Source organism: Anopheles stephensi, chromosome 3 (assembly GCF_013141755.1).
Source record: "Anopheles stephensi strain Indian chromosome 3, UCI_ANSTEP_V1.0, whole genome shotgun sequence".
Lineage (NCBI taxonomy): Eukaryota > Metazoa > Arthropoda > Insecta > Diptera > Culicidae > Anopheles > Anopheles stephensi.
The window spans coordinates 47905434-47923446 of NC_050203.1; the positions used below are offsets into that span (position 1 = coordinate 47905434).

General features: G+C 47.9%; 3 protein-coding genes across 5 annotated transcripts; 1 reads left to right on the forward strand and 2 right to left on the reverse strand.

The window, feature by feature from the left end:
* Positions 1-1640: 1640 nt before the first annotated feature.
* LOC118509984 lies at positions 1641-4645 on the forward strand. The gene is made up of 4 exons (XM_036051365.1): positions 1641-2135; positions 2361-2917; positions 3005-4019; positions 4451-4645. Exons 1-4 carry the CDS (start codon positions 1641-1643, stop codon positions 4643-4645), a joined length of 2262 nt encoding a protein of 753 aa, XP_035907258.1.
* Positions 4646-7713: 3068 nt separating this feature from the next.
* Positions 7714-9219, reverse strand: LOC118511815 (polycystic kidney disease protein 1-like 3). The gene is made up of 2 exons (XM_036055355.1): positions 8155-9219; positions 7714-8044 (listed from the first exon to the last, which is right to left on the reverse strand). The coding sequence occupies exons 1-2, from the start codon at positions 9038-9040 to the stop codon at positions 7908-7910; spliced, it is 1023 nt and encodes a 340-aa protein (XP_035911248.1). The 5' UTR covers positions 9041-9219; the 3' UTR covers positions 7714-7907.
* A 652-nt stretch (positions 9220-9871) lies between these two features.
* Positions 9872-16133, reverse strand: LOC118514503 (protein bangles and beads-like). Of its 3 annotated transcripts, none has more exons than XM_036061437.1 (4): positions 16030-16131; positions 15734-15876; positions 10280-12043; positions 9872-10181 (listed from the first exon to the last, which is right to left on the reverse strand). In XM_036061437.1, the coding sequence occupies exons 3-4, from the start codon at positions 12039-12041 to the stop codon at positions 10108-10110; spliced, it is 1836 nt and encodes a 611-aa protein (XP_035917330.1). In that variant the 5' UTR covers positions 12042-12043; positions 15734-15876; positions 16030-16131; the 3' UTR covers positions 9872-10107. The 3 variants fall into 3 exon arrangements, with proteins under 3 accessions (XP_035917330.1, XP_035917332.1, XP_035917331.1); XM_036061439.1 differs by having other exon boundaries at positions 15851-15876; positions 16030-16129; XM_036061438.1 differs by lacking the exon at positions 15734-15876 and having other exon boundaries at positions 16030-16133.
* Between the last annotated feature and the right edge of the window lie 1880 nt (positions 16134-18013).

Consider the following 18013-nt stretch of genomic DNA (forward strand, 5'->3'; position numbering starts at 1 on the left):
AGAAATACCGGCTTGAACATTAAATTTTAAATAGTGAAGTAGATTATAAGAAAATTTTGTAAAATCATGAACATTCGATCAGTTATTTGATTATTCACTTTATGAGGTGGAATTACATGTGCAAGGATGCATTCCAACCGGTCCTAAGGGGCAGTATAACACTTGTAACATTTTTGCGCCTAACGTTATGCAATATTCGTCACACGATGCACAGCGAGCGAATTCCCTACGTATAGCTGGTCATATTTATTTCATTTCGACATATGTTATAGATTTTTCGTTTATTCGACAAAGTTGACTATTTTTTTGTTTGTATACAATTACTTATTAAGATGATGTCGAATAGAACTGTGTATGAAACCTCATCTGGATCGTTTCCCCGTAAAAAATTGTAGAAAATGCATGAAATATTAATTATTACACGAAATATGGTAAAGGAACAACACTATAAGCAGATAGTATAAATTGACGCACACGAACGAACTTAGAAGTGAATTAAGGGGAAAGTGACTTGACCAATGGATGAACTATGTAATCGAATAGGATGAACTTGTAACCGGACCAGTGAATAAACAGTATGAAATTGTAAGTCGAGCGCGCAACACTACAACTCTTTAACGTCCTTCTGATATCACAAAAATCACTCCCAACCAGTGATAATATTCTACATTTTTGGTCCTTCGAACCGGATCTGGTGAAGTCGGTTTAGTGATTTCGGAAAAAATTCACTACGTTAATTACCGTACACAGTGACGTGAATCATCTCTGTGTTTGTGAGGAAACGAACAGTTCGCTGTCTTGCTCCGCATATTGGCGCGAATTGCTGTGAAAGGTCATTACGTGCACGTGAACCCTTGTATGTTCGTTTGTTTTCTCGTGAGTTGTGTTGCGATTTATTCAAATCGACTTACTGGAGTGAAAGTTGTTGTTACGCATCAACTTAAGGCAACAGGCAAGCTTAGCGTCCCGCGTAGCTTAGCTTCATCGGAAATCTACGCCATTGCGAAGCGTGGTTCCATTTTAACGGCCATCACTCCTATCGTATTCTAACGAAACTTGCATGCAACGCAGCAGGTTGTGAACAATTTCGAATCAAATTCAAAGTGAACGTTACATCGTCTGTATTAAGTGTTAGTGAAGTGCAGAACATTGAACTTTGTTCATTTTACGTGTGTGTTAGTGAAGCAACGTAGAAAATGGAGAAGAAAATCAAAGCCGCGCAATTAAAAAAGCGCCAAGCGCAAATGCTTGTGAAGAACATTGAACAATTTAAAAACGATTATAGTGAAAGTGATGTGGGTGAAATACCAGTGTGCTTGGATCAGCTAGAACGGCATGTTCAAGATTATTTGAACGCGGTAGCAAAACTGGAGGAATTGGAAGAATCTCCCGAAGCGTTAGAAGCTTTGCTGCAAGAGCGATGTGAAATGGACAGTGTGTACCGAAAGGTGAAAGGATTTTTGTTGCAAAAGCAACCGTGTGAAGCCAATCCTCTCAACGCGTCGATTTTGCAAGCCAATTCTAGCCTGAACTCAACGGGTAATTTCGGATCAATTAATGTGCGGTTACCGAAAATCGATCTCCCCACGTTCGACGGTGATACGACGAAGTGGCTCACGTTTCGTGATCGCTTCGTGGCAATGATCGATTCGTCAGCAGATATACCTTCGATACTGAAACTTCAGTATCTGTTGTCATCATTGAAGAGTGAGGCGGCGCTGCTGTTCGAGCATACCACATTGACCGCGGACAACTATGCGACCACCTGGGCCGCGCTGCTGAAACGGTATGATAACCCGCGCATGTTAGTCCGTGATTATTATCGAACATTGCATCACCTTCCCGCGATGCATGAAGGATCTGTGGATGAATTGGCGCAGCTTGTGGACGAGTTCACGCGGCACGTGAACGGTTTAAGAAAGCTGAAGGAACCGGTTGACAACTGGGACACTCCCCTCACCACATTGCTGTTCTTCAAATTGGATTCATCAACCATCCTAGCTTGGGAAAAGCATTCATCGGCCAGCCCCAAGGATAAGTATTCAGATCTAATCGATTTCCTGCAGGATAGAATCCGAATCCTTCGTTCGTCCCAAACGTTAGCGAAGATATCTGAATCGAAACAAACGCCGGTGGCCTGTGGAGAAAGAAGAATGGGAGGAAAGGTTAGATACGTGAGCAATTCAGTGTCAACGCGGAAGCCAGCTAGCAGCACATCCTACGCATCCTGTCCATTAGAGTGTGCAGAGCCACACCATCTACGAAGCTGCCCGAAGTTCTGCAAAGGAGACGTAAAGTTCCGGCGTGAAGTGATTGCGAAGCATAAACTATGCTTCAACTGTTTGAACCCGAATCATCAGGTACGGTCGTGCAATTCCCTCTTCCGTTGCAACAAGTGCAACGCACGTCATCACAGCATGTTGCACGACGATTCACCGCCACAGGTAACCATGAACGTAGGTTCGAGCAATGAAATTGTGGTTCTCGAAACGGTGGTTCTCTGGTTAGTCGATGACCATGGCATTCGGCATGAAGCACGAGCGTTGTTGGATTCAGGATCCATGTGCAATATCGTGTCCGAATCCCTAGCGCGGAAGCTGCTGACACGTCGTACAAAGATCAACGTTGCATTGACAGGTATCGGTGAGGGTGTTCAGCAAGCCAAGGGTTCGATCATCGCAACGGTGCAGTCAAAGTCAGCGCCATTTTCGTCGCCACTTGAGTTCCTGATAGTGAACTCCCCTTGTGCTGAGATACCGACTGCCCCAATCGATGTTGCTGGTTGGAAATTCCCTGACGTTCCATTGGCTGATCCTGCCTTTAACCTTCCTTCAAGAGTTGATGTGATCATTGGGAGTGACGCATATTGGGAATGGCATACCGGAAAGAAGCAGTTACTGGTCAAAGGCGGTCCTTGGTTGGTTGAGACTCCGTTTGGGTGGACAGTTGCTGGGAATACTTCCCACATTTCAGTCGCTAGTCCTGTTTCGTGCCACTCAATTAGGAGCCATGAGTCTCTCGATACATTGCTGCAACGGTTTTGGGAGAACGAGACCAATCTAGAGGGACCCGCTCTCTCGCTTGAGGAAGATGCTTGTGAGAAGCATTATGCTGCCACTACAACGCGTGATCACCATGGTCGTTACATCGTTTGTCTGCCTCGTAATCCCAGAGCAGATATAGTATTGGGTTCATCAAAGGAGATTGCGGATCGACGACTGATGGCTGTGGAGCGGCGATTGAAGATCAACCCTGAAATGGAGATGGAATATAAGCGTTTCATGCAAGAGTACGAGGAACTTGGTCACATGCGAAAACTTACCGAACCAGTGGATGATAGTGTTCCGCATTGTTATATTCCTCACCATGCGGTGGTGAAGGAATCGAGTACATCCACAAAAGTACGGGTCGTGTTTGACGCGTCCTGTAAAACGAGCTCGGGATACTCCTTAAACGATACGTTACTAGTTGGCCCAATTGTCCAGAAAGATCTACTAACGATTATATTGCGATTCAGGTCCTACGCAATCGCATTAGTGGCCGATGTGGAAAAAATGTACCGGCAAATTCTCCACAACATCATCGATCGGAATCTGCTACGTATCAGGTACCGAAAGAGCCCCCTGGATCCGATATCGACCTACGAGCTGAATACCGTTACTTACGGCACGGCGTCAGCTCCATTCCTCGCCACTAGAACGCTCCAGCAGGTTGCGCATGACCACAAAGATCAATTCCCGAAGGCAGTTGATCCCGTGTTACGTGATTTTTACGTCGACGATCTACTAACAGGAGCGACTGACCTTAACGAAGCAGTAGAAGTGCGAAAGCAAATCACCGCAATGCTCGATTCAGCTGGTTTCGCATTGAAAAAGTGGGCATCTAACGTTCCAGAATCGCTTCTAGATGTCCCACGTGAAGATCTTGCGATTCACTCAATGCACGAGTGGAAGGATGGTCAAGCTGTTTCGACGCTGGGGCTGGTTTGGGAACCCGCCAACGATTCGTTTTCCTTCAAGGTTGGCCTTCCACAACCAGCTGAAGTATTAACGAGAAGCTTGATCTTGTCGTACACGGCAAGCATATTCGACCCACTTGGTTTGTTGGGTCCGACAATCATCATCGCGAAAGTCTTTCTACAACGTTTGTGGAGTTTGAAGGAGAATGGAAAGGCTTGGGATTGGGAACGTGCACTGCCCGGTGAGCTTCAACAAGAGTGGAGAAGCTTTCATTCAACGTTATATTCGCTACGCGAATTAAGAGTGCCACGTTTTATCTCCCAACCTACAACGGTCAGCTTGCAATTGCACGTCTTCGCTGATGCGTCACAAAGTGCATATGGTGCTTGCTGTTATGTACGCGCAGAATCGACGGACAACATTGTGACGGTGCAATTGTTAGCAGCGAAGTCGAAAGTGGTTTCATTGGCGAATACGCACTCGATCGCCAGGTTGGAATTGTGCGCCGCACGATTAGCAACCCAACTGTTCCAGAAGGTGAGTCGAACGTTACCGGCATCTACGATGGCCTTTTGTTGGACCGATTCAATGACGGTAATGTATTGGCTGGATTCTCCACCACGTCGATGGAAACCATTTGTCGCCAACCGAGTGGCGCAGATACAGGAAGAAACGCGGATAGCTGAGTGGCGTCACGTTCCTGGTTGTGATAATCCAGCAGACGACATATCACGGGGTCTGAAGCCGGAGGAGCTGCTTAATTGTGAACGTTGGTGGCATGGGCCTCGTTGGTTGGCTTACAGTCATGATGCATGGCCAAATCATCCACCAGCAGTGAAGGAGAATGACGGTGTCATCGAAGAACGGGCGACGGCGTCACGGATTGTCACAGTTTCTACGAGGTGTGAGTTCCGTGACAAACTGTTCGAGCGATACTCATCATACTACAGGCTGAGACGAGTTGTAGCTTATTGTTTACGCTTCATGGAGTGCATCAAGGGAGCCAACAAATCATCGAGAGTAAGCTGCAAGGATGCGCCACACATCGAGGAGAAGAGTGTTCCACCGCTTACAGCCACGGAACTACGTCGGGCCGAACTGAAGTTATGCCAGTTAGCCCAAAGGGATTCGTTCGCGGAGGAGCTAAAGGTTTTAGCTCAAGAGAAGCATGTTTCCGACAAATCGAAGCTGAAGTGGTTGTCACCGTACATCGACCATACTGGTGTGTTACGCGTCGGTGGCCGGCTCGGAAATGCTGATCTTCCAGAAGAAGGACGACATCCAGCGATTCTCTCGGCGAAGCACCCACTATCGGTGTTATTGGCAGTGGCGTATCATCTTCAACTGTTGCATGCTGGACCGCAACTGTTATTAGCAACACTTCGTCAAAGATTCTGGTTGATTGGTGGGAGGAATCTCGTTAAGGCTGTTTACCACCGGTGTCACGTTTGTTTCAAAAACAAGCCGACTCTCGTGAAACAAAGTGTTGCTGACCTACCAACGTCGAGAGTATCACCGACCAGACCTTTCTCGATCAGTGGAGTGGACTACTGCGGGCCGTTTATGCTGAAATCACCCGTCCGCAATCGGAGTCCGACGAAGGCGTACATCGCAATCTTTGTTTGCTTCGCGACTAGAGCCGTACACATCGAGCTAGTGAGTGATTTAACTACTACGGCATTTCTGGCAGCACTACGTCGTTTTGTGGCACGCCGAGGCAAGGTGTGCGAGTTACACTCCGACAACGCGACAACGTTTAAGGGAGCTGCCCACGAGCTGCATCGCGTGTACGAAATGCTGAAGAAGAACGATGACGATCGCCGGTCTATCATCAATTGGTGTTCGTCCAACGAAATGGAATGGAAGTTCATTCCCCCAAGGGCCCCTCACTTCGGCGGATTATGGGAAGCGGCAGTCAAGTCGGCTAAAAAACACATTTTACGCACGATAAGTATAACAAGTATCGCCCAAGAAAGTATGCTTATACTTATTGCTCAGGTGGAGCAATGTTTAAATTCCCGTCCTTTGACCCCTTTATCCGATGATCCTTGCGATTTAGAACCATTAACCCCAAGTCATTTTCTAATCGGCAGCAACATGCAAGCAATCCCGGATGTTGACATACGACACCTTCCGACCAACCGACTCAAGGAGTACCAACTCGTGCAGAGGCACGTGCAAACGATCTGGTCCCGATGGTATCCGGAATACATCCAACAACTCCAAGCCCGAGCCAACACATTAACAACGCACCGGTTAAGCTGGAGATCAATCAGCTGGTTATAATCCAGGAAGATAATCTTCACCCGACTGTTTGGCCAATGGGGCGCATTACGGCGCTGCACCCGGGCAAGGATGGTGTCGTGCGTGTAGTTACGCTACGTACGGCAGGGGGGAAACAAATTGTTAGAGCAGCCAATCGTTTAGCTTTGTTACCACGACCAATCGATACAAACGAGGGATTTGTGTAACCACATGGTGCACTAATAATGTAAACAAACACTGATACCGACCCAAGCGAAACGTCAATTACGTATATATTAGCGAATAGGATACTGGTTAGCATGTTACATGAAGAAAAACAACGAATTTGCAGAAATTGAAAAGAATTCTCTTTTGGTGGCCGGAATGTAGAAAATGCATGAAATATTAATTATTACACGAAATATGGTAAAGGAACAACACTATAAGCAGATAGTATAAATTGACGCACACGAACGAACTTAGAAGTGAATTAAGGGGAAAGTGACTTGACCAATGGATGAACTATGTAATCGAATAGGATGAACTTGTAACCGGACCAGTGAATAAACAGTATGAAATTGTAAGTCGAGCGCGCAACACTACAACTCTTTAACGTCCTTCTGATATCACAAAAATCACTCCCAACCAGTGATAATATTCTACAAAAATAATGCGGGCAAGAGAACAAACCAAAGACATGGAAATGAAATAACCTTTCAAGGTTGTAGTGACAAAAGAACGAAATACCTCCATAATTTAATTGTGTCAAAAAGATTAAAATATGAGTGTATTAATATTAGTACTTTGTATTATTGTATCCCATCCGGACCGCCTCCTCGTACGTAGGATTCCCTATCCAGCTACAGGTTAAACCAAGCCACGCAAAGCCAGAAATGGCAGGCCAAGACATCACGAGTTTGTAGAACCTCGTAAAAGAGTATTAACATTTTCTGCAAGTTTAACGTTTGCCAAAGAAAACACACAAAATATATAACTAATTCATAAACTCGCAGCGGCCTGATCTAATCGCTGTAATTAATTAGACAATGCGGTGCAATTAATAAACGCGTCGGTCGCATGAAACAATTCAATTACAGAAAATGTAAAGACGCAATAATGAGCTCTTGCTTTTCAATTTTTGGCAACCAGAAGAAGTTGCCATTCTTCTGAATCATTGAAGCGATTCATTCGCGTACTTTGCACCAGATTTAAAAACAACTCCATTTATGATAACACTAGAACTCATTAAGTCTGGTGAGGTGGGGGTTATTCATTCAGCGAACGGTAGCGCGAAATAGTGAGTTTCGAAGCGAAAAAAACAAGAGCAAACACACACACACACACCGACCACCTCCCATGACTAATGCATTCTTGGCCAGAATGCTTCTCAGCGTAACTCAACGCCGCCCCAAACCTGTTCCTGACCGTGAGATGCTAATGTGAAGCATGAGTCCAAACGCCTGCCGGGCACAACACCCGCTCCAGTTGTTTCCCCACATTCAACGCATGATCGATTGTTTTGCTATTTATTACATTATCGGTGGCCCTTAGTGACGTGTTCCTAAGTTTTGATCATCACAGTCTAACCCAGCTGCATAGTTCGTATCGGTTCTGTATGCTATTTGGCTGAATACCGGGATTTCCGATGTCGCTGGTGGCGCCCCGTCCCCGAAAGGCCAGCGCAGAAAGCGCAGAGAGCACGCGTCAATGCCAAGAGCTGCGGTGAAATCCGTGACCTTGAAAACTATCCGAACCGTGGCTTTGATAGTGCCGTTGACGATCGTCACGATGCTGCCAGCTGGAGCGTTGCGGAAAACCCTGATGTTGCCATTGATCGTAGCCTGCAATGAATGAACACAAGAGCGATGAGCGATTCTCTTTAACCGTACCCCATAACTGACCACATCTAAGCGCAACTGGAAAAAGTTGTCGCCACCTACGGAAAACTTACCTGGGAAACGCTGTTGACCAATCCAGGGCAACTTTTCAAAGAGCGACCGGAACTGATCCTCAGTAAGCGACGGACCGTTGGTGGTCTGTGCGTGGTTTGGATTCACTTTCAACTGTACCTGATCGTCGTCTTCATTGCTTTCGACCGACTTGGAATCGTATCGCTCCGGTAACGTTGTGGGCAGCACTGTGGAGTACTTGGGAGGGCTAGGTTCTGGTGCTGGCAGTGGACGACCCGGCTTATCGCTCGCACTCGACCGCACCTCATTTGTTAGATCGTTGATAAAATCGTTAACGTCCTGGGCGAGCTGGTTCGAGTCTTCGCTGGACTCGGTTGTGGACTGTTCTCCACTTTCGGGCACTACGATAGGGTTCGTCGTAAGTTGCTCTTCGGAAGAATTATTTTCCTCTGAATCGATCGTGGACGGTGTGGAAGCTTTTGGTCCGGAGGTCGTCACTTCCTTCGGTAAGGGAGACGTAGTTGTGCTAGGAGTGACCGACGTCGAATCTTCGGTTTTTGTTGTGTTTTGCTCGTCTTCCTTCGGAGCGTCTGTTACCGGATCCAGAGGATCGTCCTGAGGATCCTCTGTGAATTGTTCCTCTTCGGGATAATCTTCCGTGACTGGTGGAACCTGCTGAGGTTCGTCCGTTTGTTGTTCATTTTCAATTGGATCTACTGTTGCTTGCACTTCGCCCTGTTGCTCATCGCTATACGCTTCCGTTCGATCTTGTTCGGTGACGGTGGAAGGTAAATCTCCGGCGATAGGTTTCACAACGGCTTGCAGCTCTTCATCGCCCAGCAGAAAATCAATACTCCGTTGCGGTGCAGAATGTATGTTTGGCACAAGCGCACTACACAACACCAACAACACCACCGAATGCTTCATGATCGCGGAATGTTGGAACGCGCACTTGGCAGTTGCAGTTGTTTGCTTAGTTGCAGCCCAGAAGTCAACGCCTTCACTAAAACACCTTCTAGAGCGCTCTCTATTTCCTCAGCGCGTTACGAATCGTTCCACCACCGATCACTCGAACCGTTCGACTAGATTTGATCGCCGGGACAGGAAATGCGGCACGTTTTTATAGGCAATCGTTAATTTATTCTCGATCGCACGAAATGCGCGACGAATGCTGACGATTACTCATTTACTAGCGCTCTAAGACTGAGGTGAAGATTTACTGAGCAGCACTAGACAGTGTGTTTACATGTGCTTCATAACAAATGGTCAAGTTAATTGAAAAAGCCAGCAACAATAAATATATCATTTGTGGAATGGAAAAATTAACTCTATCGCAATAATTTCTGACGGTGATGTTAATTAAAGTTACGGTATAAAGGAATATTTTCTAGTATCATGAATGGAAAATCCTATTACTAGAATTGATCGCTTTCGTTTTGAGAAATTCTATAATGATCCCAAGAAAAACACAAAACCATTGCTCACGCTTAACGATCAGTCTTTAATCATTCAGCTCATGTTGATCGCCCACGGAGGTGAGATGAGATAGTTCCGCTTACAACCATTCCGGAATGGAAATACTGCACGGAGACATATTTCTCTCAGCGCTGAATATCAATTGTGTGATATTGTGTCTATTGTAAGATATTACGGTGCAATCCACGTACCACGAACAATTCTAGCATCCCACAGGAACTACCATGTCATGACATCGATAGCAACATTGCATCCAGCGCACCAAACCCAACGACAGAACCGTTTTGTACATGACGATTTCGAACAATACTTTATTCGGCCTGATGATGTCACCTTACTGAGCTATTACCTATGAGCCTACGGTGTTTAGTCTTACAGCCTAAAGACGTTAATTGGAATGGACACCACCCGGCGGCACAGAGTCGGCATAATTGACTCCCCACCCACGGTCCGCGTGATGCTTCCTTGAGCTGCATTATCTGCAATTATTAGCCGCATTAGCTGCTAACGGGTCGCCGTTACTCGCTGTCGCTGCTTTGCTTTCGTTGCGCTTCCTGCAGCTTTAGACGCTTGCTGTATCCTTTAAGATTTGCTGTTGAAAAGGGACAAGAGCAAGAAAAAAAGCATCGATCATTCACCGTGGTGGGCATAAAACGTGCATGTTTATAGCGCTTGGTCGCATTTACTTACGCGGAACCTGCTTCTTGGCCTTCTGTTTCGCCGGCGTGGGAACGGGCTCTGGGTCGACGGTGGTGGTGACGGGTAGGGTCACGGTGGTAGTGTCCAGTTCCGTGACGCTGCTTACCGTTGTACTGACACTGTCACTCTGATCCTTAGCGTCTTCTTGGGCGGTAGCAGAGCTTTTACTTTCACCCGGCTGAGAACTCCCGTCAACGGCTTTTGCCTGCTGATCCTCGGTCTTTACCGTTGTCGCTGGCTCGACTTCCGGTGCCGGTTTGTCTTCTACCGTTGCCTTTGTTTCTGCTTCAACATCCTTTTCTGTGGGTTTGTCGGTGCTCTCCGCCACTGCAATAACGGTGGTGACATCTTCCGACTTTACGCTGGGTACCACCACCACAACAGTTTCAGTGGTGGCCGCTCGTGCCGAGGATTCCTCCTTGCTAGCTTCGACGGTTGCTGCAGCTGCTGGTTTAGTTTCGACCGTCGGCTCCACACTCTTAACCTCACTTGGCTTATCGTTGTTCATCTCAGCCTTAGTTTCGGAAGCTTTCTCCACAGCTAGTTCAGCACTTTTTACTTCCTTTTCAGGGGTGGTAGTTGTTGTTACTTCGCTACTCTTGTCCTCCGTAGCTTCCGTTACCGGAGCATCAGTCTGTACCGCTTCCATCTGGACAGCGCTCTTGCCTGCAAGCTCTACCTCTTCCTGAATAACTGTGACGTGAATTTTGGTAACGGCTGGTTCGGCTTCAACCGACTGCGATACCTTCAGTCCCTCGACAATCGGAGCGGCACGGACTTTAGTAGGCTTCGCTTCCTCCGTGCCTTCGGTTTGTGGTTCTGGAACATTGACAGTGGACAGGGCTGGCTTCGCATCCTCACTGGTAGATACACTCATCTCCTGAACCTGTTCTACGACAGGCTTGTTTTCTTCCGCCACTGGTTCGACGACCACTTTGACGACAACCTGATCAGTGACCGTTTCTTCCGGCTTGACATCGGTCTTCGGTTGCTCGACCGGGAGTGCGTCGCTGGTTGAAGAGCGAGCCTGAGCCGATTCGGACGATACAACAGGCTTAGACTCCTCAGTAAGCTTTTCGGTCTTTTCCTCAGCCACTGTCTCAACTACAGGCTTCACTGACTTCGTCTCTTCCTGCTTGCTGACTTCTACGCTCTCCTCTTTTTTCGCCTCTACCTGAACACTCTCAACCGCTTTCGTTTTCGGCTCATCTTTAGCTTCCTCGTTTGCCACCTTCTCAGCAGCTTTTTTCTCCATCAGCTTCGGCTCTTCGGCTAATGTCTCTGGAACAGCCACTTTTGGTTCTGCAGCAACAACGGACTGAGTTACTTCAAGCCGTGCTTCATCGTTGTTTGCCACAGTGGTTGGAACGTTTTCGGTCGATGGAACAGTTACCGGTAGAGCTTCATCAGCCTTTACAGTTGTGGACTCTTTCAATGGAGCCGATTTTGCTCCGGCAGGGCTAACCTCCTTGGGAACTTCATCGCTGGTTGAGGTCTCCGGGACAGTTTTCAATTGTTCCTGCTTACTTTCAGTTGCTTCAACCTTCTTTTCCTCAGCGACGACTTCGGTCGCGGAACCTTCTGCTTTAGGTAGGTTCACCTCTTCCGGTTTCGTTTCGACGGGCAGGTCGCTCGAGTGTTGTGCCAAAGCACTGTTCACGGGGTACACGGCGAACACTTCTTCCTTCGGCACGGGAAGAGCGTAGCACGTGGCAATGGCCACGGCCGTTGCGATCAGCAGGCAAAGCTTCATGGCTGTAAAGGGGGGAACGAAGGGAGGAACGATTAAAACGATCAGTAGGACGGAGGAAGAAAACTTGTGTCTAATGGATGTTGCACTTCAACCCTGGGAACCATTTGCATCATTTAGAGATTTGTCAATCATTGTTCTGGGAGGTCCACTCATGCTCACGTGCCTTATCGATCGCAATACATCACATCAGCTCGTGACGTTATTGACACAGCGCCCTAACAAGATCAGGAAAAGTGAATTTCGATTTCAAGACTTAAGTGGGCATAAATAAATCACCCCACCGGAGTCGTACGAAAATAACTCACAACGTAAATTGGACGTCGGCTCTGAGACAGCTGCTAAGCATGCGTATGCTAATTGGAAGCTTCTCTACAGCCGGCGACATTGGACACATTCTTCTGGAAACCTGTTCACGGTGATGAACCATGCTCACCATGTTCACCATGTTTTGGCCATATTCACTGCCATGGTGCCCGTCCGTTACGTGTTCGTGAAGTTCGTCAATATTTGCGATGCTCACAGCATCTCTCCACCCCGAGAGTATCTCCTACGCAAATACGGCCGAAAAGCCACCGTAGCAAGTAGCCTTGGCCCATAATTGGTGACTTATTTTCATATCGGTGATGTCGGCAGTACAGCTTCATCCGGGGAAGAACCTCTTTCCGAAACAGGTTATCAGCTGACTGGCATACTGTCCGGTTTGCGTGGTTGGCCGAGCTCTCTCAGTCTCGATGAGGAAGTCTGGCTGGGGCGCTTTCAAAGATATATTTCACCAACATATTTAGGATGACAGCATGTCGTCGATTATGTATGGCCTGTCGGTGGCATAAGCGATGTTTGAGAATTACCCCCATAATGGCGCATTCCGCGGACTCCACCCATTCGCGGTTTGCGGTGCTCTGAGTGAATGTGGATCTTCCTTTCTACTGGGCCGTTCCTAGTGCGCTTGCAGCTCCTACCTCTTTGCGACGTAACGGCGTTGTGCCGGTTGAGCCGCTGAAGGGGTGTGCATAAGTTTTGGGTTGTGGTTTTTTGTTTTGTTTTTACTACAAACCTCCCCCCCAACGGTTGACCGCCTGGTGCGAACCGGCGTCACACAATTTGTGAATGATGCTGCCATTTACGGAGCAACACGCTAATTACGTCGCGTTGCGCGTTTGATCAATTTGTTATTCGTAGCCGTTCGGAGAGTTAAATGCCCAGAACGTGACGTGCGCCGGGCTGGGAATGGCTTGCGGCCGGGAACCGTCGTGGAACTCGACGGTGGTGGAGTGTGTGTGTGTGTGCTACGTTGTTTGGGTTTTTTGTGCAGACTGCACACCGATCGGTACGGTCCACCACTCACCCGCTCCCAAGCGTTCGTCCGCGTGCATTACGTGTGTGCAAGAGGAACGCCCAAGATGGGCAATGTCTTGCCGAAGCTGCTGCAATTGCAAAGCACCGAAATCAAAACGAGGTCGAGCGAGATGGCGTTTACCGCGGGCGTTTGAATGGTGGAGCACTAATGGCAAAATTGTTTTGCTTGGCGTTGGAAGCCCGGCCAGCAACTCCCTCCACCAGATCCATGCCCATTGGACGATCAAAGGGATGGTGCGGTGACCTTACAGAGAGTTAGGTTCAGTACTGTGAAAACGCGCGCTCGGTGCACCCCATGCAACAACACCAGATCTCACCACTAGTCGATGGACAATGGACTTAGGATGCAAGAGAAGGTTACGATAAGGAATTTTCTTCCAACCAGCTACAAAAATCTTTCAATCGCGGGCGCTTCGGCAAACTTCGAAAAATGCAACGCACTACGGTTCTCCGATGCTCGAGAAATGAGGCTCCAAACTACGGGTGGTTTGGCGACCTTGTGAAGTTCAGCATCGGAATTCATTAAAGCACGCCACTATACAAACGGCAACTTGGCTGATCGTGATCGTGGTGGCAGGAAATTAAATGCCACGCAGAAGCTTCTTGAATTTCGATCATCTCCAGCACGCATCATCCGAAAAGCCTTACTGGCTTATCTTATCGGACGCTTAAGAAATGATTCCTATGATCCGGTTCGCTTACGCGGTGGAATCACTCCAAACAGTCGATCGTTGCCGGACGTTAGACAGATTCCACCGATCGAACTTGTCTCCCTAGAAGAAGCTTCCCCGTGTGCCTATAATTAATGAACCCCGCCACCACGTTGTCTTACTGGACGGTTTTTTAACAGCCGCTCGGAATGGCCTTCCCATGGCGTGTGGCGTGGAGGACTAATTAAGTATGCATATTTGTTTTTTTTTCTTCTGTTTAGTCTCGCACCACACTTTTCTACCCATTCTTTCGGTGGAGCCGAACCGTAACTTCTACACCTACCCGCGGAGTGTGTTATGAGTGTGTACGATGATCACGCGTCAATGTGCCTTCGGTTACGGGGGGTTAGATCAGAAGAAAAAAAACGGACAAGCACGCGAAAACATATTTGAATAATAATAATCACAGGAAAAACAACTCGCGCTGTGATTCTTAGCTCACCAACAAAAGCCACCGTCGAAGCCTGCCGAAGCGAAGTGGAACCAAGCGGCCATGTTCAGTGTACAGTGGGAAGACAGGAATTTACGATCCTCCTGCGTTGTGGGAAGGGAGCACGGCCGGAGTTGGTGAAATAAATTTGGAAAAATCACACAAAACTCAACGAACCAAATCGCGCACCAGCTAAACATTAATTTAAGAAACCCGGCACAAAATACTACTTCCTGGGTTGTGTCTGCATGAAGGTGATTTTAGATGGAAGATATCGTTTTGATACGGACAGTATTTTTTTTATCTTCAAAGCAAATGAGTTCTCTTACAAAAAAAGATTACCAAAAATTGAAGCAATTATAGCAACCATCCGCATTCATTCAGGTATGTTCCAAGGTATGTTGGAGCGGTTGCGAAGAAAGGCATCACTTTCAACATCAAGCTACTTGCGATCAATCAAAACAGCAAACATGATCATCCCATCAGTACCACACTTTCACTGGCGCTTCCTTGCAGCGGAGCACTCGACTCGCGGTGAGGTGACCGTTTCCTTCTTCCAAAACAGGTCATCAGGCTCCATTCCATTGGCGCGGTCCAACGTGCGATCGATTTCCCTTTCGATGACCCACACTCGGCGAACCATTAACGCGAGCACGCACGTTGATAATGTGAGAAGCATTTCATAATTTCTCCGAATCCGAACGGAGGCCGCCAGGCGATCGCAAGATTACGCAAGATGCATCTCGTCCATCACATAGCGTCCAGCGCCAAGCGACGAACCCGCGTTCGCTCGTGCAGGTGTGGTGTCCACAAAGCAACCTCAAACATTGCGGCTAGCTAGCTCCCTTCTTGCAAGGTTCGCTCCAAAAACCTTCTCCGGCAGCGAAACAATCCCAATAGCATTGAAAGGAAGGAGGGATTCCGATGAACGAAAATAAGCCGAAATGATACCACTAATCACTAGCATATATCTTCCGATTGAGGTCAGCATACCTCCAATCTATGATCGCTAAAAGCTTTCGATCGGATTGCGGGTTAAGCAAAACAATCCCCCAGCAAGGTGATTAGTTCAAGTTTGCATCCGCTCGGAATGCGTTTAGCTCGGGAGCCCTTCGTGGATTTCAGGGGCATTCCTGAGCGCGCGCGCGCCGCCGCACTATCACACAATTCGAATCACTAACCGACTAGATGCCTACCTGTGCGTTGCAAGATGCTAAGGGCGCAAGCAAGGTTGGGTTATTGTTTTCTCGCACGCTGTCGAGGAGCAGGTTTTGGGGCGCAGATCACGAACACACTGTATACCAATTACTAACCTAAGACCACTAAGGCGATCACCACTCTGGGGGAGGATAGGAGACAGGAAAGAAAGAAGAAGAAAAACAACTACTGAAACTGGTTTCTACTGGGGCGATCTACTACGTCTAAGCTAAGCGTGCACCACTGGATTTGCTGAATGAGTTGCCCGAACCGGGCAACACGCACTAACACTAACCGTCTGCGCGTCAGAAGTACACACGATCCGTTCCGATGCAGTCGCCGGATGGGCTCCAGCTGTTTATGCTACGGTCACTTTCGATGGACTAAACCTGGCACACATCTCGTGCGCCAGCTTTATACCTGCCCCGATCACTCTCCCTTCTGCTTCTCTTTCGAATCCCCCGCGGAGGAGAGGGGAGTGGTGGAGACGAGGATGGGGAGGGAGACGGCGGCGACAGCGGACGGTGTAACCGCATGCGGATGGCAATCTCTGGACGGGACAAGATTTTGGCAAAGACGAGAGTGCAAGACCCGAAGAAGAACAGCCAAAATGGGCGCAGAAGACGCACGCCAATAATAACGATCGCCAGAGCAGCGGATGCGACCCTTACGCTGCGGTGGTGATCAAGGAACGCTCGCCCATGTTGTTTTTTTTTTGTATTTAAAAATTCATATGGGGCTGTGATTGGGATTGGTTGGAGTGTTCGTTTTTTTTTTAGTTATTCTCTAGAGATTCTAGAGCATCCTCCGGTTGTTCTGGCCGATCGATAATAAACGGCGAGATCGCGAAAACGTTTGCTTCATATCTAATCCGTGGTTTTCTTTTTGCGCGCGTTCGGTATTATGCATTCTAAGGGGTAGTTGAAGACCGTTGAAGTCCTCACCATCTCCCCTGCCCCCACAAGGTTGTATGATGCGAAACCCACTCCTCCTCCTTCTCGAGTATAGCGCGGGCCTGAGAGGGTACCCAATTAAAATGATTCCTACAGCCATTTCGGGAACCATTTGGACAGATCGTCAAGACACGAATTGGCACTTCTTCGGCCGGGGAGGGGGGCGAAAGGCGAACTCGTGAGGAATCTTTTGTACATCTCCACAGCACTGCTCCGGGTCAATGACACCGCGCTTTTGGAGGCATAGACACAGAGAAACTTGAAGCCTCTCAAACGAAATCGAACCATTCTGGCAATATACTTCACATCTTCCAAACGGCATCCGACAAGCGTCGCGGCGGCGGAGCGGTTTGGGGGAGGTCACTAGCACGAAAAAGCCACCGGTTGATCTTGAACTTGTTTCTCGAAGTTGGGCTCGTGAAGAAAAATTGGACAGCGCCGAAAACGGAAGTTGACTGGTCACCCCTGTCGGTCGGTCGGTCGGTCGGTTTGCATCACTTGGTGGCAGCAGAGAACAAAGCCACGGCGCGCACAACATTACAGAACGCGCCCGTTCGCGTCCATCTTCGTTTCCTATGGGCGAAGGCTTTTTCCACGCGCTCACAGCGAAGGCAAAGCCACTTCCTGCGTGGTTTTGCGAGGTTAGATCGCGTGAGATCGCAAGCTGGAGTTGTGCGGGTAGTAAAAGGATAGCAAGCGTTGTTTGTGGTGGATGGTCGATTGTCCAGAGATCTGGGAACGAATCTGTATCTTGCTTTTTTTTGTGTGTGTATGCCTTATTTTATGACGCTGGCTGTGCAGAGCCAGGCCGGACTAATATATACAGCACGATGCTCTAACACGACTACCGCGTGAGGGCAAGAAAAGCAAAAAACGTAAACATTTCCCATTAATAACTCCGGTGGAGTTTGGTGTTTTTGCTGTGTGTTGCCATTAATTCTCGGGCTTGTGCGCTCGCTTTTCTTCTAAAGTAGCTGTAACATGAGCAGATTTTTAAGCCTTCAAATATCTATCACCACGAGAGATTCCTTCAACGAATTAAAGTTCGAGAAAACCCCACAAAAGCCTCTAACTCTTAATAGGGCCCGTGTGTACGCAACCTCCAATAACCATAGCTGATTAATCTTCATTAAATTGCACCTCGTTTTATTACGCAGATAAGAATTGCATCATTAAGTTGAGGTTTAGTGTTATTTCCGCATACCCTTTTGGAAACAACGCCAAACATAAATCGTTTGCGTGTGTGTGCTAAATATGCAGAGGACATATCTGCGCGACCCACCAACGGTTCAGCCGAAAAGCTCTTTGATCCGCCTATAGCTTTCC